The sequence below is a fragment of the Medicago sativa genome, chromosome 4 (genome assembly GCF_051527215.1).
Source record: "Medicago sativa cultivar Bolivia chromosome 4, Bolivia_mono, whole genome shotgun sequence".
In the NCBI taxonomy this organism is placed as follows: Eukaryota; Viridiplantae; Streptophyta; class Magnoliopsida; order Fabales; family Fabaceae; genus Medicago; species Medicago sativa.
The window spans coordinates 12,572,789-12,596,984 of NC_140752.1; the positions used below are offsets into that span (position 1 = coordinate 12,572,789).

Here is a 24,196-nt window from a genome sequence, read left to right on the forward strand (position 1 = left end):
TTATTTTATATAATGAATTGTGAAACTATACAAACTAGAAGACAATGTTCTTTTTTTGTAACCTTATATTGATAGTATGCATCACACTTGCAATAATATTATTCTGACAATATGTAACACACTTGTAGTTACCTTAACATTGAATTTTGATCAACGACGATACAATACATTTGCAGCAACCTTATGCTTCCAATATACTAAATATACTTCAGATTTTTCAATTCAATTAATTGTGAAAAATCATGACAAGTTCTTGTTATTGTATTTATTTTGTTATAAAAAAATTAAGGTGACAACCTCCTTACCCATCAATAAAAGGTGGGTATGACAACCCATATGTGCAAGGGTAGAAGCTTTTGATTATACATACAACCCAATTTAAGGTGACACTCTTTTGATTAAGATTACGTGTTACGCGTGAGACACATGTGCAAGGGTAGAAGCTTATAAGGTTAACCTTCGGGGCAGACTAGTACTAACAATGGGATAAGCTATACTCCTCCAAAGATATTGTTGCAAGCTGCATAATCTGTGGAAGAGAGTTGGGACAATGACGTATGCTTTCGTTGGGGCGTGAGTATTATGAGTTCTCGTTTGCCACCTATGAAGACTTGAAGCAGCATGGGCATTAGGCACAATCAATTTGAAGTCGGGTGTGACTCGTCTATTAGAATGAGCGAAAGATTTTAACGCACATACTCAACGACAGACACATACTCAAGTTTGGATACGACTGTGGGAATGGCCATAGGAATATTGGATAGAGAGAACCTTGTATGAAATAGTGGGGTCTATCGGGACTCCATTGTTAATTGATAATCTTACTAAGAACATGTTGTTTGGTCATTATGCCAAGGTTTTGTTGGACTTAGACCTTTCTAGGAACATTTTTTAATGAAGTTATGGTGGAACATGAAGGTTATGCATTTTCGGTGGAAATTGAATATGATGGGTTGCCTGATTTTTGCACTCACTGTAAACATATTAGACATAATGTATCATTTTGTCGGTGGTTACATCCAAAAATTAGACAAACAAGAGAAAGTTCTTACACTATTTAAAGGATAAATAATTTTTTTTTGGACATATATATACTCATATCGTGTTTGTTACACTTTTATTTTAATAGTTGAATTAATTTTATCTATTTATTTTATGTGCTATTTGTTTTAAAAGTTGAGGATAATTTTGGAAAGAGAAAAGGTAACCCAAAACATGTTATTTTCTTTATATATAATATAAATAATTTTAATCCTTATTTTGAGGGACTAAAATCAAATGATCTATCTATTGCAAGAACCAAATCCAATATGAAACAATTTTGCAAGGATTAAATCAAAACAATAAAGAAATTACTTATGATCCCTTTCTCTCTACCGCTGCATAGGAACAACTAACCTCCTCATGACTGTCGTACCTATAAGGCGAGTTATCTTCCCTCAACCATATTTTTTTTCATATAAATAAGTGTTGGATCAAACTTTTAATCATATATTTAAAATGTTCTGAATCCCTTAGCATTTGAACAAAATTAGATTTTAAATGAACGTAAATATAACATTGTGTTTTGCTAACAAGTGCCATAAGAGCATTGTTTAAGGAACCTATAAAGAGAAATTTTGTCTTGAAATTACAAGTCAAACAAATACAAAAGTCATAACTACACAATTTTCAATGTAAAAGTTACTACTCTTAGATGCTTAAACAATGCCCTAAGGGCACTTGATAGCATTTTCCTATAACATTTCATCCCAATTTTCATTTCTTTATAAAGGGTAATTTAGTCAATGCAAATGTTTTTTCACAAAGCTACTTATATATATAATTTGCTTCTTACCTTCACAATCGATTTTTCAGATTTTCAAAATGGACCAAAAACCACCTCATCCGGCGGAAGAAACGACGGCGCCACCGTCCGACGAAGCAAAACCTTCACTCTTCCCTGTCTTCCCCGTAACAAAATCTTCTCTTCAAATCAGCACTTCTTCCCTTCCTCAATGGCTCAGTAACTCTAGCTTCACCACCGACATCGCCGTCATCAACAACGACGTCGCTTCTTTACTCAAGCGCGAAACCGTGCAATCGCCGCCGCAAGACGACGATGAAAACAGCTATGAAAATCGACCGAAGGAGAAGTCTTACGCGATTCTGGAATCTTCGGAATCGGATGGAGATGGAATGGAGAGAGAGAAGAAGAGGAAGAAGAAGAAGCGGAAGCGTGATAGGTCTGATGAGAGAAGTGGATTTGGTTCGAGGAAATCGCGTGTTCGAGCTTGGGCTGATTCTGAGGCTAATACAGTTAAAGATTATTTCATTGATTCTCATGGTGATCGTGATAATCTTGCGTTTGGCTGTATCTATAGGTATATTGGAATTGGATGAAAAAATTGGATTTGAATTGAATTGTTCATTTTGAATTGCATGTGGTTTTGTTTAAATTTTGAATTATTAGTGTTTCTATCTATGTAGCACTGACACGTCTGATAGAAGCGTGTGTTTGACACGTGTGGTTACATTTCTTTCAAAGGATTATTATCTGTGTTGACGTGTCAGTGTAGTGTTGTACATAGTGTATGTTTGTGCTTTATAGGTTTCTGTTAGTGAGTGTATTGAATGTTGGTGTGAATTTTGTACTGTTAGGGCTAATGATGCATTTACTGGGATTTTGAATCAAAATTAAGTATTTAGGGTTTGTAACCCGCATGGGTTGACCTGATGGTGTAAGCTTGATACCTAGGTGTTTGCTCCTCTTTAGGTCTGAGGTTCTAATTCTCCATATGCCAACATTCCCTTTGTTTGACCAGTCCATAGAGGGGTTTGCTCTGATTTCAATTGGGGGTTGGGCCGGATATCGTTTCCCAAAAAAAGTATTTAGGGTTTGTTTGGATCGACTTATTTGAGCAAGCCCTTGTGAGACTGTTTAAGAGAGCTTATGCACACAACTTTGTATATAGTTTGTTTGTATCTTATTTTCATATGCTTTTCTAGATATCTGATAAAAATAGCATTTACAAATAATTTGCCTTTACTTTATATTTTGACATATAACTTCTACTTTAGCACTTGAGTTATAAGATAAATGCTTATGCTTGAAGCGCTTTATTAAGTTTATTTTTATCCAAACAAAGCCTTATTAATGTGCATTTTTGTGTTCATAATGCACTGGACTAGGAACCATGATCTAACAAGTATTTGACTTATTGGCTAATATAACGACGATAGAGCTAGGCTTCTTTAGAGTTTTGCAGGTTAAGGTTTTGAATTATGAACCGTATAATAATGAGTATTTGGTTTTGTTAGGCTTGTTTTATAATGTTTTATTAATGTTGCTCCCGAATCAGTTAGTGTTAGAAGCCTGTGACTTCTTAGTTCTTCTCATTACTGTTAGTCACCTAGGCAGAAGTTCAATGGGGATTGCGGATTTGGGGAGGGTTCCTTGTTCCCAGAAAATTGAAACAAAGTTACTTGTTTTGGGAGTCGAGAAGTTGATCGAAATATCGTTGTTGTTTGTACTCATAGATTTTTTAAGTTAGCGATTAAAGTGATATGGCGCAAAACGTAATTTAGTTTCCATTGAACCTTTGACTTCTTATTTGTTTTTCTGAGTATTTTATTTTTGTTGTTAGTGGTGTGTGATGATAACTTTTTTTTATAAATTCCATGCAGAATGGATATTGCCCGGCACAAACCGTATAATCCCTTGAATATGTCTGGGCGACATGTTAAAGGTTTGTATTGGTGGAATCAAAGTGGTTCACTTGGGGAAAGAGATGGCGATATTGATGCTTTGGATGATAAAATAAAGTCTGCTGGGCGATACTGGTCCGGAAAGTATATGGCTTTAGAACGACATAAAAGCTTCAAGCGCCTACGTCTTGTTGCTCCAAAATTGTCACCTCATACAATACAAGATGATTTTATACCTTTATCAGATGTTGGTACATCTCAAGGAGCTGACAGTGAATCCGACTCTAAAATTTCATCATCACTTGAAGAATCTTGGGAAGATGAAATGTTAAATAAAACCAGGGAGTTCAACAAACTGACAAGGGAGAACCCGCATGATGAAATAGTTTGGTTACATTTTGCCGAGTTCCAAGATAAGGTTGCAGGAATGCAACGGCAGAAAGGTGCTCGCTTGCAAATACTTGAAAAGAAAATTAGCATTCTGGAGAAGGCAGTTGAGCTTAACCCAGAGAATGAAAATCTATTACTTTGCCTTTTAAAAGCTTATCAAACAAGAGATAGCTCAGATGTGTTAATTGGGAGATGGGAGAAAATACTCTTGCAACATTCTGGAAGTTACAAGTTATGGAGTGAATTCTTGCATGTTGTTCAGAGGAATTTCTCCAAGTTCAAGGTTTCCATGGTTAGGAAGATGTATGCTTATGCTATTGAAGCTTTGTCTGCTTCAGGCAGCAAGCACTCTAGGCAGGTTCTCAGCTTTTTTATGCTTACCCTCTTCTTATTTTTGCGTGAATTTGAGTATTGTCCATCTTTTTTCAATTTATTATCTTGTTTGAACAGACTTGGATGCTCAGATCACTAACTTGGATGAATGATAATATTATAGGGAAAATCTTATTTAATTTCTTTTTCTTTCCCTTAAAAGTGGTTGGAAAATGACAGATTTATCTATTTGATAATGAAATCTTGTATACTGTCATTTTTATCCATTGATGGGAAGAACAAAATTGAACTAACCTATTTTTGCTTACATTTTTGAGATGTATAAACTATCACATAATTTCCATGATTGTGTCACTTGGTAATTTCTTTTTTCATGTAAATATTTCAGAAGATTCTCAAATAGGTTTTAAATGGAAAAACTTTATTTTTAGCAGGCTCTTCAAGCTGATGATTCTTCACCGGATCCTGCTATTGTTCAGCAAGAACTTCGTCTTGTAGATATATTTCTCAGTCTTTGCAGATTTGAGTGGCAGGCTGGTTATAGAGAAGTTGCTACTGCTTTATTTCAGGCTGAAATTGAGTTTAGTTTATTTTGTCCTCCTTTGCTACTCACAGAGCAGAGTAAGCAACGACTGTTTGAGCATTTTTGGAATAGTCATGGTGCTAGAGTAGGAGAAGAAGGGGCTCTCGGTTGGTCCACATGGTTGGAGAAAGAGGAGGAAACTAGGCAACGAGTCGTCAAAGAGGAGCTCTCACATGAAAATGAAGGCGGAGGTTGGTCTGGTTGGTCAGAACCTTTGTCTAAAGATAAGGAGGGTACGGCTAATTTTGAAAATGAAACTGACAATGATTTGGTTATGGAGGATAATCAAGATGAGGATGAATATAAAGATGTTGTGCCCGAAGATGATACTGAGAATTTGCTAAAGCTGCTGGGAATTGATATTAATGCTGGGGATGGGGGAGAAGTTAATGACACTTTGACCTGGATCAAATGGTCAGAAGAAGAGTCTTCCAGAGATTGTGATCAGTGGATGCCTATTCGAAGGAAGTTAGGTAGGATTTTCTCTCTGAATTCATGACTTTACTTCTCTTGAAATGTATTTGTGCGTGTCTATGTTATACACTTTTCTTTGCGTATTTTCTTTTGAATGTGATCCAGTTTCATTACAAACATCATGCTTATTTGAATTTGTTGATTAACCATGAACAGATACAACCTCTTCTACTAGTGAAGCACTCGAAACAGAAGAGGATGAGAAACTCTCGAGAATCATATTGTATGAAGATGTAAGCGAATACCTTTTCACCCTGAACACAAAAGAGGCTCGACTATATTTGGTGTCCCAATTCATTGACTTCTATGGTGGGAAGACGTCTCAATTGTAAGTTTTTAGGTGTAAATATCACAACTTAGGTTTAGACTTATTCCGTGTTAAGAGTCTGATGTGCTACTGCTGGTTCAAAGTATTAGGTTTTTTTACCTTCCATATTTGACAGATGTGCATATTAATTGCTAGAGAACTCCATTATTAGTGGCACTGTCCTTCTTTGTTGGCTTCTGGCTTATACGTATTTGTGTTTGAGCTGTATTATTTTGACACAACGTGACAATTTTTTGACAACAATTTGGATGGTTAATGCAGTTCAAATATATGGTTAATTACGTGATTAGTGAATATAACGAAGTGTCGCAACTCACTAGCCAATAACCATCCACATAACACCATGAACCATGATTTTCAGGTGTATGTGAACACAGATTTTGTGAATAGATAACATGTATATTTTAAAACCTGAAAATCTTGTATCTTCAACATAATTTGGATAGTTATAATGGGCATCATGTCATCATCTATATTTGAACACCTGAAAATTATGGATAATTATGCTCAGTGAATGGTTAATGAGTTGTGATACCTTGTTATATTTATTAACCATCCACTGAACGTAATTAACCTCATTTAAACAGTGTTAACCACCAAGTTCTTGTCGACTTTTGTTGTCAAATTTGTCAAAAGATCATTTATGTTTGTGTTATAAACTTATAATGTGTTGATGTCTTTGGTTCTGCTTCATTTTTCTTCTGTAGGTTTTCAACAAACAGTCCAACTTGGACAGAGAACACACTTAGCTTGGAGGACCTGCCTGATCCTATGTTAGAGAAGTTGAAATGCATCCATAACGTTTTGACAAAAGCACAAAGCATTCCTACTAGTTTCACTTTAGATTTTCTATTAGGAAGTTCCATGAGGAATGCTGATATGATGAAATTCGTACGGAATGCAGTCTTACTTTGCTTAACTGTTTTTCCACGTAATCACGTTTTGGAAGAAGCAGTTCTTATTTGTGAAGAGCTTTTTGTTACTAAAATGAATTCTTCTAACTGTGGGGTTACGCCATGTCGAGCTTTGGCAAAGTCTCTCTTAAAAAGTGATAGACAGGTACTCATTCCCCTCTCTCTACTTTCTTGCTCCTTTCTGTAGCATAAATAAATTATATTATTTTAACAAGAAATAAGCATCTACAACTATTGCCATGGAAATATTGTAATAACCTAAACTGATATTTGAACTTTATAAGTTTAACATCATACTGGAATCATGTTAAAATTACAGTTAGGGTTACCAGGATTCATTCTACAACTATAGAGCGAATATCGATATGAAATGCTTCTTGAGACATTTCTTTGATTATGATTTGTTGATCTGTTACATTGATCCTTGAAGACTATATATAGACAGACTTCATGGCCTGTAACTAATTTTATGAGTTAGTTACAGGTGCTATGCTAAGCTACGGGTAGCCTACACTAAGTATCATGCAGCTGTAACTAACTTGTGTTAGTTACAGTTGGTTACGTTGATAAAGAGCTATACTATGTGCACTGCACCATACGCTGTGTGTATGCTTAATAAATCAGATAAAATTCAGAAAAGAGAATAATGATTATACTTCAATCTTTCTGTAAGCTGAAGTATTTTTTCCTGCTTGTTTGATTGAAAATTCAGATAAATGAAAACATATTTACGCTTAAAGATTACCAACATGTTATATTTTTCTCCCAGTTCTTATGGTTAAAATGTTGAAATGAAAAGCTGATCAAAGAGGGAAGCCATCTTGTTGCTTGAGGAAATGATCAAAAATAAAATTTCATTGGACAACTGCATATGATGCAATTGTTATTCTGCCTCATTTGTTGTAAATGGTAAGCTTTATCAGATTCTAATTTTTTTTGACTTTTCGGTTTGTATATTGTTCATTGTAGGATGTTTTGTTGTGTGGTGTATATGCACGAAGAGAGGCTGATTATGGCAATATTGATCTTGCAAGAAAGGTGTTTGATATGGCATTGTTATCTGTGGAAGGGCTTCCTCCCGAGGTATGTACTGTATTATCTGCTGCAACTTGGTTGTATCACCCCTTTATACTTTTTCAAAGTTTTCTTTCATGTAGCACCAACACTTGTATATACAGACACAGTGCGTATTAAAATTTATGGCATTCCTATGTATACACAACCTCCTTTTATTTATTTTTTTGCTTAATTGTTTTCATTGACTTAATGGAGTAGGAGATTCAGTCCAATGCACCTCTTCTATATTTATGGTATGCTGAAGTGGAGCTTGCAAATAACACTAACGGTGGTCGTGAATCTTCATATCATGCGATACATATATTGTCTTGCTTAGGAAATGGTACAAAATACACCCCATTTAAAAGTCAAGCATCAAGTTTGCAACTGCTTAGAGCACGTCAAGGGTTTAAAGAAAAACTGAGAACAGTATTATCATCTTGGTTTCGTGGTATAATAAATGACCAATCTGTCGCTCTGGTATGTTCTGCTTCATTGTTTGAGGAGCTTACTTCTGGATGTGATGCGGGCATTGAAGTTTTGGATCAAGCTTTTACTATGGTGCTTCCAGGTTATGCATCTTCATTTGTTTTTCTTCACTTTAGAAAACATAACTGATAACACCAGTAGATAGTCTAATTTTTAGCCACTGTAAGCTTATAAAGTTGACATATTGAAGTCTTCATTAGTTATTGTAAAATTTAGGAGTGTTCTCTGCTTTTATTATTTATTTTTTTTGGTAGGGTCGGGTTGATTGAAATACTTGGGTGGAATAGATAGGGGCTAAACTTAGAGTATTAACGGTTTATGAAGAAGTTTAGAGCATATACGACGGATGGAGCTCCCCTATTTGGGTTCTTAAGTAGGTCATACATGTACACATCATTTTATTTTTTTTAATTGTTTTTATGTCAACACCTAAAAAACACCCAATTTCTTCAATCCAACACCTCAAATTGTTTTACTAAATGGGTTCCTATAATAATTCTATGTCATTACATTTCAATCACAGTAATCTATTTTAATTTTTTAATAAAATTAAACAAGTAGAGCCCACAAAAGGAAGCAAGAGGGTCCTTCCAGGCACCCTTCTCTATAAGCACCCAAAAAGTTCACTCGACAATTGGGGGTGTGTGTGTGTTTTGTGGGGGGGGGGGGGGGGGTGTATCTACTTAGTTGATGAAGTTTAGTGCCTTTACTATCAGTAAGTTTATACCTTACATAAACTTGTATTGATCTATTATGATTCAATTGGAATTTGTTTGGTCAGCTTGGGAGTGACATCTATTGCCTCTTAATGTACTAAGTGTCATATTCTTTCAGTCTGACCTAGAAACATAAGGGTAATTTAAGTAGTACTTGCATTTTTTACTTTTACGAATGAAATTCCACTAGTTATTTATTAGCACACACGAGGTTTACACATTACAGTGAGCTAAATGCTTAGCTTTGGCTTGTTATGTAGAATCATTTTGTCGGGTACTCAATATCTATCTTCTCTGTTGCAGCATAACTGTATATTGTGTTACTAATCACATCGATTTCAATCATTTTGTTCTGCAGAAAGGAGAAGCCATAGCTATCAACTTGAATTTTTGTTTAACTATTACATAAGGATGCTTCAGAGGCATCAGAAGCAATCAGGTCTGATGAAAGTTTGGGAATCCGTTTCTCAGGGCCTCCAGCTATATCCCTTCAGTCCAGAACTTTTAAAAGGTGTAGTGGAAGTTGGCCACTTCCACACAACGTCTAATAAATTGCGGCGGATCCTAGATGAACGCTGTTACAAGTAAGATCCTTATGCTTTGAAAGTATAAATGCTTTTAATCATAGACTCTGGGAAAGATCTTTTCAAAAAGAAATTGATCATTATCCTAAAATAATATATTTCCAAATATGAATAACTTGTCATTTCTTAGGTATTATGAAAATAGGCAGTATGAAGATCATTAATGTAAGTGTGTAGCTTTTTTTTCAGCAGGTGAAATTAGATCGAAACTTGCTTATAAAAAATAAAATTGAAACTTCATCTTATATTATGTTTCGTAACTTAAAGTTTTAGTTTTCTAAATCAAAAAGAGAAATGAAATTCTTTAACTTAATAGATTGAAAGTCCTTTTTCTGAAAAATTAATATACTTTTATCTTCTATTCCATATCTTTTTTCTTCCAATTGTTTTAAGTCTCACAAATCTTTTTTCCCTTTCTCTCATGCATTAATCTTTGTCTCATACATTATTATTGCCTTATTCTTCTGGCTTGTAAATCTTTTTTATCTGACGAAATGTATCTCATAATTTCTTTTCTCATTTTGAACGCATGTTTCCCTTTTACAATTGTAGCAAGTTAGGTTTTTGGTTTCCTGCATAATGGTGTGTATGGCAATTCATTCTGTCCTGTTAGTAATTTTTGCAACTTTTCTCTTAACTATAAACTAAGCATTCATTTCTTCTTTTACTGTACATTGACAGAAAACCATCTGTAGTTGTCTGGCTTTTTGCATTGTCATACGAGATGTCTAGAGGTGGCTCAATCCACAGAATCCGTGGATTATTTGAAAGGGCAGTGAGTAATCATATGCTTTGCAGCTCAGTTGTACTGTGGCGTTGCTACATTGGGTATGAATTGAACATTGCACATGATCCTTCTGCAGCTCGACGTATTTTCTTTCGTGCTATCCATGCTTGCCCCTGGTGAGGACTTGTATTTAAAATAAGTTATCTGTCCCCAAAGCTTCAAAGCTATAAGGGAGGAACAAATGTGTTTTTTTTTTTGTTGCTATTGCAAGTTGTTGTTGTTGTTGTTATTTTTTTATTATTATTATTTGATTTATTTATGTAAATGTGCGTACCAGGTCAAAACGGCTATGGTTGGATGGATTTCTCAAACTGAACTCTGTTCTTACTGGAAAAGAGCTTTCTGATCTACAAGAAGTAATGCGTGATAAAGAACTAAATCTAAGAACTGACATTTATGAGATCCTTTTGCAAGAGTCATGACCTTTGTTGTCGAGAACCCGACTTATTGAACTGCTCTTGGCCTGATATGATGCGAACTGATGTAAGATTCTATCGAAGATGTTTATGCAGTCTAAAATTTTGTTGGAATTTGCTGTTTTTGTTTTGCTCAAGTTTACAACCATGCTCTGGTAAAAAAAGCTTATAGCATGTAAAATCAATACAATTGTAGAAGTACTTGTAAATTCAGAAGGTAATCCTTGGATAATGTATTTGAATGTCTACTCACTTGTAAATATATACTGAAGTGGAAAGAAAAAGCAAGCATCTGGAAGTTGATATTGCAAACTTTTGTTGTTCAATGATTGTGGATTGCATGATTATGTTAAATGATTATACAACAATCTTCAATTAATCTTTAGCTCTGATATCAATAAAAGTTTGATTATTTGCACTATCTGATTGTGTAAATTGAAATTTGGTTATTGAATGGTGCATGGAAGGATAGATAATATAGAGGGTAGGGAAACTCCCTAGTTGTGGTAATACCTGTCAGCCATGTGAATATCTGATAGGAGCAGAGTGGTGGGTGTGTGCTATGAAATGATGACAGGGTAAAATATGGAGCAAGTGAGCAACAAACTGTGTCGCCCATCCGGAAGCTGGGTTACGGTGCCCATTTGTGCGCTAACCTAGACCCCACAAATCAAATGTGTATATCTTTTGGGAACAAACTTAATGAGTCATTTATTGGTTAACCTTTAATGAACTTCTATATATTTTGTATTGTTATGTTTTATCCATTTTTAAATTGGGTGCTAACACCAATTATTTATCGTTAAAACTTGTTGAGAATTCTGCAAGAGAACGAAACTCCAGTTTTGACATAGAATAGGTAATGTCAGTTTAATTTACAGACGAACTAGCTGATGACAAATTGACTATCGCGTGGGCTATATGTTAGAATTAATTAATATCTATACTATATATGCTAGCAATGCTAGCAAAAACATTTAAAAATTATGAATAGTGTTTTTTATGACATTTATAAAAATTAATGTTGACACATTTATAACATATCAAACTTTGCCGTCTGGAAAAAACAAATGAAAATAAAAGTTGGCTTAATTGCATGTTTGATCCTTTATGTTTATTTTAGTTTTTAAGTTGGTCCCTTATGTTTTAAAAGTTTCAAGTTGGTTCCTTACGTTTTAAAAGGTTCAAGTTGGTCCAAAACGTTACTCACGTTGGAATAAGTTAGTCCCTTTAGTCACACAACAGTTAAAGATTCAGGTTGACAATATGGGTGATGAAACTTAACTTATTTAGAAAATCAGTTTTAAAACATTATTTTAATTTTTTTGTTTTATTAAACTCAATATCATGTCGCGGAATGGACTAATTTATTTCAGTATGAGTAACGTGGTGGACCAACTTGAAACTTTTAAAACGTAAGGGACCAACTTGAAACTTTCAAAACATAAGGGACCAAATTGAAAACTAAAATAAACATGAGGGATTAAACATGCATTTAAGCCATAAAAGGTTGATGATGAAGGAACATAAACGTATGACAAATGAAACATCAAGGATAGTGGTTTTTTTCAACATAGATAACAGGAAATTAGTTGATAGATTGATATATTTTCTTTGATTTGAAGATAGAAGACATCAGACCAAAAAAAGACATCAGACCAAAAATAAAACAAAAAATTAGAGAAGTTCTCGCAATATGAGAGAAAGATATATTGAATACAGAGGGGCAGAGATAAAAGAGAGTTCAGAAAACTTGATCATCAAATCTTCTTAAGGTTTAAATTCGGACATATTTATTTAACAAAAAATCAAATAAATAATAAGACCAAATTATTCACACAAACACTCGAAAGTGGAGATATATATTATTCAATTTTCTTAGCCTTTCTATTCATTGTGTGATCAATCAACATCAATTCTATTAGAGTGTATAAAATCGAATGCTAGCAATACAAAATTGAATATGGTGGATACTCGTTTATTTTATCAAAAAACGTGTTTTTATTTTCTAAAACATGTGTTTATGAAATGTTAGATATACGATGAGTGATGCATTTCTAGAAACAATGATTACGGTATTTTCATTGCTAATTTTTAAAAAATGCACACAATTGTTTCAAGGGTCTGGTATATCCACCGTTTACAAATAAAATTAACATAAATTTAAAAAAATTATGAAAATAGAATTTGTTTTCATAAAGTATTCCAAAAATAGAATCAGCAACACTAATTGAACATTCATTCTTACATTAGGATGATGAGATCCCAACCTCACAATGACTCGTAGTAGCTGGTTTCCTTGGTCATGTTAGTGAGTACTAAGAGGTGAGCATGCATGCAGAAATTGAAACAGGTCTAAAAGCAAACTAATCCATATAAGTTTGAAACTAAAAAATCACATGGTGGAAGAGAAGGATTTGTTGTACCTATTGTTGAGGCAATTTTATATATTGGTCCCTTTTCCAAATTTTGAAATTGATTTCTTATCAAAGAGATCTATTAAAGGTTTGTAGAATGGAATAATCGTGAGTGTGAAAGAAACTAAAAAAAAAATAAAATTAAAAAGATAAAACAAACTAGCCTCACTTTGGTTCGTTTTGCCCACCTAGCGGATTTTCACCGATTCATAAACTTAGGTCTTTTTCATCTAAGACCTATAAAATTGAAACGAAATAGGTAGAAGTAGCTTATATGGCATATCTATCTACTTACTCTAATGTTGGATAAAATTTAAAGCATTGTTGAAAATATGTTGTGTTTTAGCTTTTTAATTTGATTTTAACGTTGAAAAAAAAATTTATTGTCTAAAAAAACCGCAACAATTGATCCAATCCAAACCGGGTTGGTTTGGTTTGTTTTGTTTCGGATTATATTTTAAAAGTCAACCGAACCGAACCAAACCGCATAATTATTTATCTTGTGGTTCAGATGACTTTTAGCCAAAAACCGAACCAAACCACACCGCAAACACCATTAAGTATCGTAGTGGAAGAGCTATTTGAGCTAAAAAACACTGTTCGTGCTTCTTCTTCATCTGAAGTTATTTTTTTTTCATGAATCTAAAACCATGCAAGACTTACATTGAATGAGTTTTCTGCATTTTGTGTTTTATTTTTTGTTTTGCCATCCGATTGCATGTTAAAGCTTTGTCTAATCCTCTTTCTCTTTTTTTTTTTATTATGAGGGGATTTTTGTTGCATGTCTATAGAAAGATGTTATTTTAATCTTAAGGGTTTAATTTTTCAGTTTTGGTTTGTTTCTTTGCATTTTTGGGTTTATTTTAGATTAATCCGGAAAGATGAATTTTTGGTTTCCAGAAAGACTTTTTTTTTAACTTAAAGGTATCATCTTTGCATGTGTGGTGTTGTGATTCTGGTAAATAAATGCGTGCATGTGGATTATAATAGTGATTATGATGATTAATATCAATTTTTTGGTGCTTGAATTTTGGGGGATGCAAAGACTCTAAAACAATTGATGACAGAAAATTGATTGAATTTTTTGCATGCATGTGGATTAATAAAATTGATGACAAAAAAATTTGATTACAAAAAGCATTACAACTATTTTATCTAATTTTGTTTGCTTATAAAGGAAGTGCATGATTATTGAAGTTCAGAGTGGTGATTGAATTTTGGGGATGCAAAAGATTTAATACAACTACTATTTTATTTAATTTTGAAAATTTAACTTCTGATGTCAGTTTTGTTTGTTTATAAAGGCAGTGTATGATTACTGAGGTTCCATATTTAAAAGAGGGAATTATGTTAGAGTGCACTTAATATTTTGTGTAATTTTTCCAATATTAAAATGAACAAAAGGAAGAAAGTTACATCATGAATGGTTGTATTTATGCATAGGGCTTTCAATGTCAAGAGATTATGACTACATTAAGGACCTCAAAAAGAATTTGGACATTTGGAAAATAAGATTTTGGGTGATTGATTCTTGGATTGTGACTGGTAGCAATGTGAATCAACATATGAAGCTCATTATTGCTGATGTTATAGGCTGGGGGACACACCAATGAGTAATTGTATCAATAGTGGAATTAATAAAATTTACGTTACTTAGACAATTCAATTCTCAGTCCCTCAACCGTCACATTGCTCGAACATATAATTTGGGAGATGGCATCAACTGTGGCGGTAGTTTTATTGAGGCACACTTTTTTTTTTTGTTACTGTGAATTAGTTTTTTGCTTTCACTTAAATCATTACAGGCTAGAAATTTGTTATGTTAGGTATTGACAACAACTCAAACACTCGGTGAATAAGGAAATAAGTGGTTTCAGGGTACTGCCGATGCTATAAGACGATTCCTTTGGTTGTTTGAGGTATGCAATAATAGTTTTCATGGTCAAACTATTGTAGATCTAGCAGGAATTTTGTCAATTAGAAAATTAAATAAGCTTCTGGAACTTGAGTTTAGGATGTCGAGTCTAAAAACATAGAGAACGTTTTAATATTGTGTGATTTTTTGTTCTTTCATGTCGAAGCTGCCAAAGTTTCAGTTATATGATCAGTCGAAGCCTATATTTACATGTACTCGGTTCTTACCCGCAGCTAAAATGGAGAAGTGCCAGGTAGAACTTCAAGATTTAGTCCATTTAGAGAACCTTTTAGGATTCTAATGGGGACTAATGAGAGTGTGCAATAACATCAATTGTAGATTTGTAGGTGGTAATTCATTGATTTCAGATGGTTTCTTTCTACGAGAGTGCAAGGTTGAACATTCCATTGTGGGAATTCGCTCAAGACTCGATTATGGAGTTTAGCTAAAGGTACATCTATCTACTCAACTTCTCTTAAAATGACTGACATGAAGCCATGTTATCACATCTAAGGTCACTTTATAGGATACCATGATGATGGGCGCTGACTATTACGAAACATGCATAGGCTGAAATCGCATCTCTTTTGGCAGAGGGAGACGTTCCTATAAGCATAGGGGAATATACAAAAATTATGTAAGAATCCTAAAAACTGAAAACGCTTTGTCGTAATTTCACATTATACAACACTATGCATGAACTCAGTTATACATGGCATATATATGAATATAATTATACTAAACTTGGCATATATATGATATTCTGTGTTGGATTTAAACTGTTTCTTTCTCTACTGTTGCATCTTTTTTTATTATAAATTTGATATATATCGTGACTCGAATCTTGTATGAAGGAAATACCTAAGAAATGATTTTTTTTAAAAGTACATGTAATTTAAGAACTTCAATTATGCTACCAATTGCTAATTTTTCAAAGAAATTGCTGCTATTTTTCAAGCTGTTTTTAGAGCATATATTTATCAAACAAATACAAAATAATCAATAAAAACACAACATCTTCAAAATTTATATTTATAGAAGAAAGTTAAATGAAAAGCAATAACTAACCGTGTAGTCCTAATTATACCAATCACCAATCATAATGAAAATTTATGAGAGTTTTTTCTCACAAAAGATTTTGCGATGGTTGCAGGTTTGATAGTACCACCAAATTCCCATACACCATTAGCCCCATTTTATTTCCATTCACTATAGGATTTAAGAGCCAATACACTACTCACAATCCTTGATGATTTTCCTCCCTAAAAACATAAATCAGTTACATAGAAGAAAACCAAAGTCAGATGAATATAAATGAGCAAACGAAATTTATATAATTTGAAAATGCTTCTTAATAAATGATTTATAATGCCTATATCTTATAAACGCATAATTGCTTGAATTCTAAAATTCCGATTTTGCCAAAGATATGTTCTGAAACTGCCTTCCACTTCTTAATATATCTTATAAAAGCATTATAAAGCTTTGCTGCATAAAAAGTGTTTCTTTCATTCTGATCAAGAGAAACTGGTGCAGCTATGTAGTAAACATTCTCATGCTTTTCAATGATTAAAATTAGGTGCCATTGCATGAAATTTATATTATGTAGTTTTTAACATTTGTCGTATTAGACAAACCTTTTTTTTTTCTTTCTATATTTTGTATATTTTGAATTAAATTGGTATACATTTCTCAATTTCATTATTTTTCAAAATAACTATATATTTGTGAGCATTTTCAGACAAAGATTCGTGTCTGCCCTGAATTCTTCCAATGTTACTTTAACAAATTAAAGAAGCATCCATATGCATGGCTCAGGGATCCAAATGGAAGATGTGTGAAAGTTAGATTTGGACAATCTAAAAAACAAAATTCTATGACCTCTGGCAGAGATGTTGCAGCAGAATTCCAATAAAAGAAGGCAACTAATGTTAAGTTAGAGTTTACTGGTAAATTTAATAGGTTCAAGATAGCTGAGGTGTTGGACAGTGATGCTTCTTCTAAGGAGGTGATGGTCAACGATGACGTTGTTGAAATTGACTCAGATTCAGAGGGCATTGAAGACTATTACGACCCGGATTTGTTTCATTTCGAAAAGGATGTAGCTAAAGCTTTAGCAAGCAAACACAAATCTCAAATGATGGTATGTAATCCTTAGTCCATCACCTTCATATTTAATATCTAGAACTTGCTTTGGAGTCCATTCAAGGGAACAGAAACGATGTAGCTACTAGAAATGAGGTATATTTCCTCTTACCAATTTATCATTTTAGGAAGTAATTGAGGTATATAATAAATGTTAATGTCGTAGTCGTGCCTATGATTTTTAGGGTTCAGTTATTAGCAGGCCCAGTTATGGGTAATAGGGAAACATGACTAACAAAGTGCACAATGTTCTGCAACTTTCTTAGCTATATATATATATATATTCTACTTATAGAACTCTATTTCAACTTGAACTATAATCAGAATTGCATCATGGTCATTTAGCACACTCCTAAAAGTCTCAAATTATCATAACTTACCGATTTAGTTATTCAATATTAAGTTGGTTACTAAAGCATGTTGGTTTTTTTCTTTCTAGCACTTTCCCAATATGATCTCGATCAATGTCATTCAGGACACACAAGAGAGCATTACATTGCAGGATTGGAATACCGGCAAAAAATATGAGTGCAAACTTATCACTTCAGATAGGGGTCCGAATGAAAAATATTTAGGGGAAGATTGGCACAAATTTCTGAAGGATAGTAAATTGCGTCAAGGGGATAGCTTGGTCTTTGATCTTGAGGACCCTCCTAGCTCACTATTTGTTGAGATTGTCCGCCAGTAAGAATAGTAAATAGCCTAGACTTACAAACATATCATATGAGGTTCCTCTTCATGTGTTCTATTTTGTTGTAAATACCTGTTATGCCTTAGACAATGGCATTGTGTTTTAAATTTGGTACCATGGCACTCCTAACTCCTATGTTCCTATAAGTTGTGTGCTTTTATATTGTTCATATGATCTGCATCACTTGGATCTTAAGACATTGTGTGATGCGTTGTCTAAATAAATGACATTTGTTTTTTTTATATCTGACAAACTCCATACAAAATTTCAAATTCGAGCCTTTGGAAGAATAACTCAATAATTCAATAATCATTAACCTTTCAATATATTTTTTTTTATATCATAATTTTTTTGAAAACCATAAATTTTTCCTTTGGAACAATTTTTTTACCATATATGTTATTCAACCCGTACGAAGTACGGGTTTGTAACTAGAGGTATGAAAACTAAATATTTACATGAAATTGAGGTTTTTTTCTTCCTGAGATCACTTGAAAAACAAGTGAATAAGTATATAACCGGAATTTTATCAACTAGATATCGTAAAAGAAAGTTCAGTTTTGAAAATATATGCAGTGGTTTGACCCACATATTGCACAAAATATTTGACTTTTACTAGTAGTAATTTCACATTCTCTCTATCCCATAATATTTCTCATTTTAACAAAAAAAAATCCTAAAATAGTTACTCTCTGGATTTATATATAAATGAAAAATAACTAATTTCACATTCGTTATAAAATAATTAATCTTGTTTAATATTTTTTTAGGGGTAATCCTCTTCAATCTTCTAAAACAAAAAAAAATCCTAAAATAGTTACTCTCTGGATTTATATATAAATGAAAAATAACTAATTTCACATTCGTTATAAAATAATTAATCTTGTTTAATATTTTTTTAGGGGTAATCCTCTTCAATCTTCTAAAATAAGTAAAAGAACATTAATCTTCTCAAATTAATCTTTATAGGACCTTATTTCATGGGATAAAATGGTTATAAAAAAGTTATATCTAAATTAATAAAAAGATAGTTAAGGAATAATAACATTTAGTATAAAAAAATTAATTAATTTTTGCTTATATCCGTAATCTACCCACATAATTTTGTGATGTTTATATTTGGATCTAAATGAAGTATCATTTTTTATTGTTGTAAAACCTGAATCGATGATTAAGCCGGTCAAGGTATCGAGTCCTCAGTCAGATCAGTGGATCAATGATTGGATGGTATACTATTTTTTTTTGGACAAGGATTGGATGGTGTACTTGTTGTTCCGGCCGGTCTCTATAAAGTTTAATAAAAATGATTGTATCCATTTTTTTAATAAAAGTCAATACATTTAAAAAAACACCAATTTAATAAATTTAATACAATTAACAATCTTAAATTTAATAAAGTTTAAATAACAATCTTACTTAAGAGTTAACTCTCTCTCTCTCTCTCTCTCTCTCTCTCTCTCTCTCTCTCTCTCTCTCTCTCTCTCACTACTCATCCCTTAACCCTAGCCGCCCCCACTTTTCTTCTTCTTAATATACAAAAGATAAGTAATTTAGGGTCAATTTTGAACCAAAATCATCCATACAATTTATTTCTTTTTAAGTTAATTAAGTAATTTATCTTATTTCGTTTGTTTTTGTGATTTCGTCTTCTTTGCACGACTCTATTTGTTTTGATTTCCCGTCTTTGTGCGACGAGTTTTGATTTCTCGTTTTAAGACAATGTTTATTTGATTCAAATTGAAAGATTAGCTTTGGACGAATGCAGATTTAATAAATGACTCTGGCGTTGTCAAGATTGCAGATCCAGAGACATGATTATTTCCGAGACATGAATATAGTCATATTTGTAGGCATATGAACTATGCTGTTTTTTGCTATTAACATGGTTGATGTGATATTGTTCACAGGTTCATTCTTTTTATTTTTACCGACTTTAAATTTGTATTATATTGATGTACTCTATCAATTTAAGTGAATGAAACAATATTTTTGTCAAAAAAAAATCTTACTTAACAAAACTCATAAATAAGTTCCAACCCAAACATAACAAATTCTATCAATATGTTTGTTCATTTATCAGTTTCACATCATATTGAAAATCGATCACCCAAGAATCAAATAAAATTATTATATTTGTTTTAATTATTTCTCTCATTTGACACTATATTAACTTTATCGTAGAAAATAAATTGTATTCATATATTTGTTATTCGTCACCAGCGGAAAGACTTACACTAACTTGTCAGTCTATCCCTCTTCCACCACACTTATTTGTAAATAGTAAGAGATATAAATTTTTATAAACACTATGATAAATTATTTTTGAAAAATAAGATTTTTTATTGTAAAATATTGTTGCTATTGTAGTGGGGTTGCTCCTATTTTAATGAGATATAAATATTTTTAATTCATTGTTCAAATAATATTAAGAAAAATAAAGTAGTAAAATAATTAGTTTAAAAGAAGGGTAAAAATAGAAGGAATAAATGTCTCTCCAAATTGATTATATCTTTATAAATAGATAATAATATTTTTTTTATTCTAGTTTATTTACCATATTTCATTAAAAATTTAATATTTTTTGATTTTTAAATATAAGTTTAATTTTTTTTGAAGAATAAATAGAAGTTTCATAAATTTAGAATATATCCCTTTAAATAAATTTAGAATATATTTTTTGCGATTACCGAAAATTGGCCTTTGGGCTGCTATATATATAAGCTTGAGCCCAGTTTTAGAATTTTTCTTTGATAAAGGGTTTTAAAATTGATATATAAAGCATCGTTGAGTTTAGGGTTTTTGTTTTTGCTGTGTTTGCATAGGAGTGAGCGAGCGAGCGATTAACAATGGTGGCGGCAACATCCAAAAGAAAAAGAATGGCATCAGCTGCAACAGTTTCATATTTACCGGATGAGTTATGGGAGCTCATCTTCAAATTCCTCAACGACTGTAACCAAAAAAAAAAAAAAAAAAAAATTCCTCAACGACGACGTTAAGAACATCTGCGATATTCATGAAAATGGGATGCTAGCTTATAACCTCTCCTTCCTCTCTCTTCGAGATAGTTTCAAGTCTCTCTCCGAAGTCTCGAAACAGTTTTTGTCCATCACCAATCGTCTTCGATTCTCGGTCACAATCACCGACCGAACCATCCCTTTCATTCCTCGCCTCTTTGAAAGGTTCCCTTACGTCACATCACTCGACATCACTCTCCCCTCCCGTGACCTCAATGAGCTTCTCAGCGAAATCTCTGCTTTCCCTTTAAACATCAAATCGCTCGCTCTCTACCACCCAGTTGAGTTTCCTGAAAACGGGTTGCGAGCTTTCTCCCTAAAGATGAAAAATTTGACATCTATCACTTGTCATTTAATTATGTCATTTTTTTCCAATAACTACCAGTGTCATTGTCATGTCCAAAATATGAACTGCTAATTGACCAAAAATGCCCAAAATCAACGTAGCCCATTTCAATTGAGGATAGGGTACAATAACTCAAAAAAAAATTAAAGAAATTAATAACCGGGATCTTGAATATGAAAATTCAATGCAAATTTGTAGTCGTTGATTTTCTCTTGGCACAGCAAACATGAAACAACATTAATTCCAATCTGCACATCATAATTAACCTCAAATACAAGCTATGTAGCACGATAATTTCTGATCGGAGATGTGTTTGGTGTCCGATTCGTGTCTAACATTAACATCAACACACGTAGTTACATTCAATTATGATTCATAGAATACAAGATCCTGTCATGATTGATTCCTGACCGAGTCCATTTTCATAAATAATGACCAATTCTACAACAATGAAAAACATTTAGTGAAAATCAAAATGACCTAAAAATCTCAACAAAAACATCAGTTCTAATGTGAGGTACAAAATGAGGCAACACATCAAATATAATTGTTAACAAAAAAAATGTTAACAAATTATATATCTGAAAATAGAATAAAAGGGTTAAGGACTAACTTTCTCTTCTTCCTACATTTCTTGTTCTTTGAAACCCTGGATATACCTGATTCAAATTAACAATAATAACAAATATCACATTAAGAAAAAATGAATTGAATACCAATCTGAAATTGTTAATTGAGCTTAGTCAAAGATATGAAAGGTGTGTATGTATGTACCCATCTTGAAGAAAGCTACTCTTTCACCAGTTCTGTCTTTTTTACTTTGTTGACACTAAAACCCCAATGTCTTATTATAAAGTATTGAAACGTGAGATGCAAGGAACAACTATATTTTCTGTATTAAAACGGCTAAAGCTGTTTTAGGGTTTTAATTTCAAACTCAAAGCCCATTTCATTTTTACTCGACCCACCAACCCAAATCATTCGTTACAGACAAAACCTCAGCCTAACCCTAGCTTGACCTTCAGCAAGCAACAATGACTTCTCTATTCCCTCGCCATTTCGTTCTTCCATGCATGTTCTCTTACAATGTTTCACCTTAATTTCAAAGTTTGTTTGTGTGATATATGCTTTTAAATTAGGTTTATGTTAAGGCTCAGAAATCCAACGCTTACTTAAAGAGATTTCAAGTCTTCTTCAAGAGAAGAGAAGAAGAGGTATTTACAATTTTGTGTTTTTTTTTTTTAATATTATACCTGAATTGTATTTTAAATGCTGATGAGTTGTTATTTGATGATAAATCTGCAGAGGGCAAGACTGATTACCAAGCTCGGATTTGGTTGATTAATCATGATGATCACTACAAACAAAACGCCCCAGATTACCGTTTTGTTGTTCGATTTATATCCTACTGTTTAGCTTAGAGTTATGATTCTCATAGATAGCATGTGAACAATGATAGTTACTTCTGTTGTTGGTGTTGCTTCTTATTAGACCAACAAGAATATTATTGCACAAGTAGTCTCTGCTATCATTGCTGGTGAGATATTGTTCTTGCTGCTGCATACGCACATGGGTTGCCAAACTTTGGTCTTAAATATAGGCTTTACAAATTGTATCACACATTGTATGTATTGTGGTTGAATACATGTTAAAATATGATCAACATATTGCACCGAACTCCTGTTGGCCAGTCGATATTGTTCTTTTTAAACTAATCAGTTTAATCCTTTTTAACAGGCTACTGGAGAGGATTGTTCGGTGGAGCCTGCTGACTCCGGAAGGCTATTCCATCCTCCAGTTGATGTTGATCTCGATATGACCACAACTGGAAACCATGTCTTTGGTGCCTTGAAGGTACTCAAAATTATATTGAAATACATAATTACATATTGTTGGTCTTTTTTTAATGGTTGATTTGAATAATTGTGATGGTTTGTGTGATCACAGGAGGGGGGTTTGGATATTCTTCAGCGACAAAAGGTTGGCTAGTTTTGATAAGGAAAAGAAAGAGCTCGATGCTGAGTTTCACCGCAAATTTATCTTTGGCGGACAAGTTGCTGCTTATATGAAGGCATGAATAAATATTATATTTCTTCCTTTTTGTGCAATACATAGTTTTCCATTAGCCTAACATAGTTAATATATTCCGCAGACTTTGATTGAACAAGAGAAGTACCAGACCAGACACAATTTAGCGAATATATTACCTTTTTGTGCAATGCATATAGTTTTCCATTAGTTTATAACATATTTAATATTTTCCCCGGACTTTGATTGAAGATGAACTAGAGAAGTACCAAACAAAATTTAGCAAACTTATTAAGAAAGGAATTGAGGTTGATGGACTTGAGGAGCTGTACAAGAAGGTTCATGCTGCCATTTCGCAGATCCTTCTATAAAGAAACCATAGAAGCAGCCTCCTAAACAACACAAGAGGTATAATCTGAAGAAGCTTACCTATGAGGAGCGGAAAGCTAAGTTGATTGAACGTTTGCAAGCTCTTAACACTGCTGTTGATGATGAAGAGGATGACGATGATTGAACGTTTGCAAGCTCTTAACTCTTTGGAATGCTTGTAAGAACGAGTTTAATAACGAGATGGTCTCTGGAAATTTTTTGAATGAAAAAGAAGCACAAGTTCTGAAACAAAGAATTAATGAACATGTGATTAACTTATAACCTTGTATTCTTTTCACTCTATCAATTTGGTTGGTTGGTAGTTGATGATTAACTTATTCATGTTTCACACTTATTTATCTGAGCATAAACATGAACTAACTATACATGTTATCATACTTATTTAACTTGTGTTGGAGTATTCTTCATCCACAATTTATCAACACACATAGCATAACTAAATAAGTGACATATTAACGAATACAAGGCAACCATCCATAATTAACATTTTAAG

At 33.0% G+C, this 24,196-nt stretch overlaps 1 protein-coding gene, 1 long non-coding RNA gene and 1 pseudogene across 3 annotated transcripts; all 3 read left to right on the top strand.

Moving 5' to 3' along the window:
• The first annotated feature begins 1,847 nt into the window (after window positions 1-1,847).
• On the top strand, window positions 1,848-11,069 carry LOC146926407 (uncharacterized). Of its 2 annotated transcripts, none has more exons than XM_085758767.1 (10): window positions 1,848-2,363; window positions 3,667-4,435; window positions 4,842-5,466; window positions 5,624-5,795; window positions 6,503-6,854; window positions 7,679-7,792; window positions 7,985-8,336; window positions 9,329-9,554; window positions 10,236-10,457; window positions 10,619-11,069. In XM_085758767.1, exons 1-10 carry the CDS (start codon window positions 1,867-1,869, stop codon window positions 10,761-10,763), a joined length of 3,474 nt encoding a protein of 1,157 aa, XP_085614893.1. In that variant the 5' UTR covers window positions 1,848-1,866; the 3' UTR covers window positions 10,764-11,069. The 2 variants fall into 2 exon arrangements, with proteins under 2 accessions (XP_085614893.1, XP_085614894.1); XM_085758768.1 differs by having other exon boundaries at window positions 4,845-5,466.
• A 4,158-nt stretch (window positions 11,070-15,227) lies between these two features.
• On the top strand, window positions 15,228-18,161 carry LOC146926408 (uncharacterized). The gene is made up of 5 exons (XR_015008122.1): window positions 15,228-15,342; window positions 15,437-15,540; window positions 15,616-15,726; window positions 16,831-17,232; window positions 17,674-18,161. It is a non-coding gene; the product is annotated as an uncharacterized LOC146926408 (long non-coding RNA).
• Window positions 18,162-19,092: 931 nt separating this feature from the next.
• Window positions 19,093-23,827, top strand: LOC146926409 (large ribosomal subunit protein uL18z-like; annotated as a pseudogene).
• Window positions 23,828-24,196: the final 369 nt, after the last annotated feature.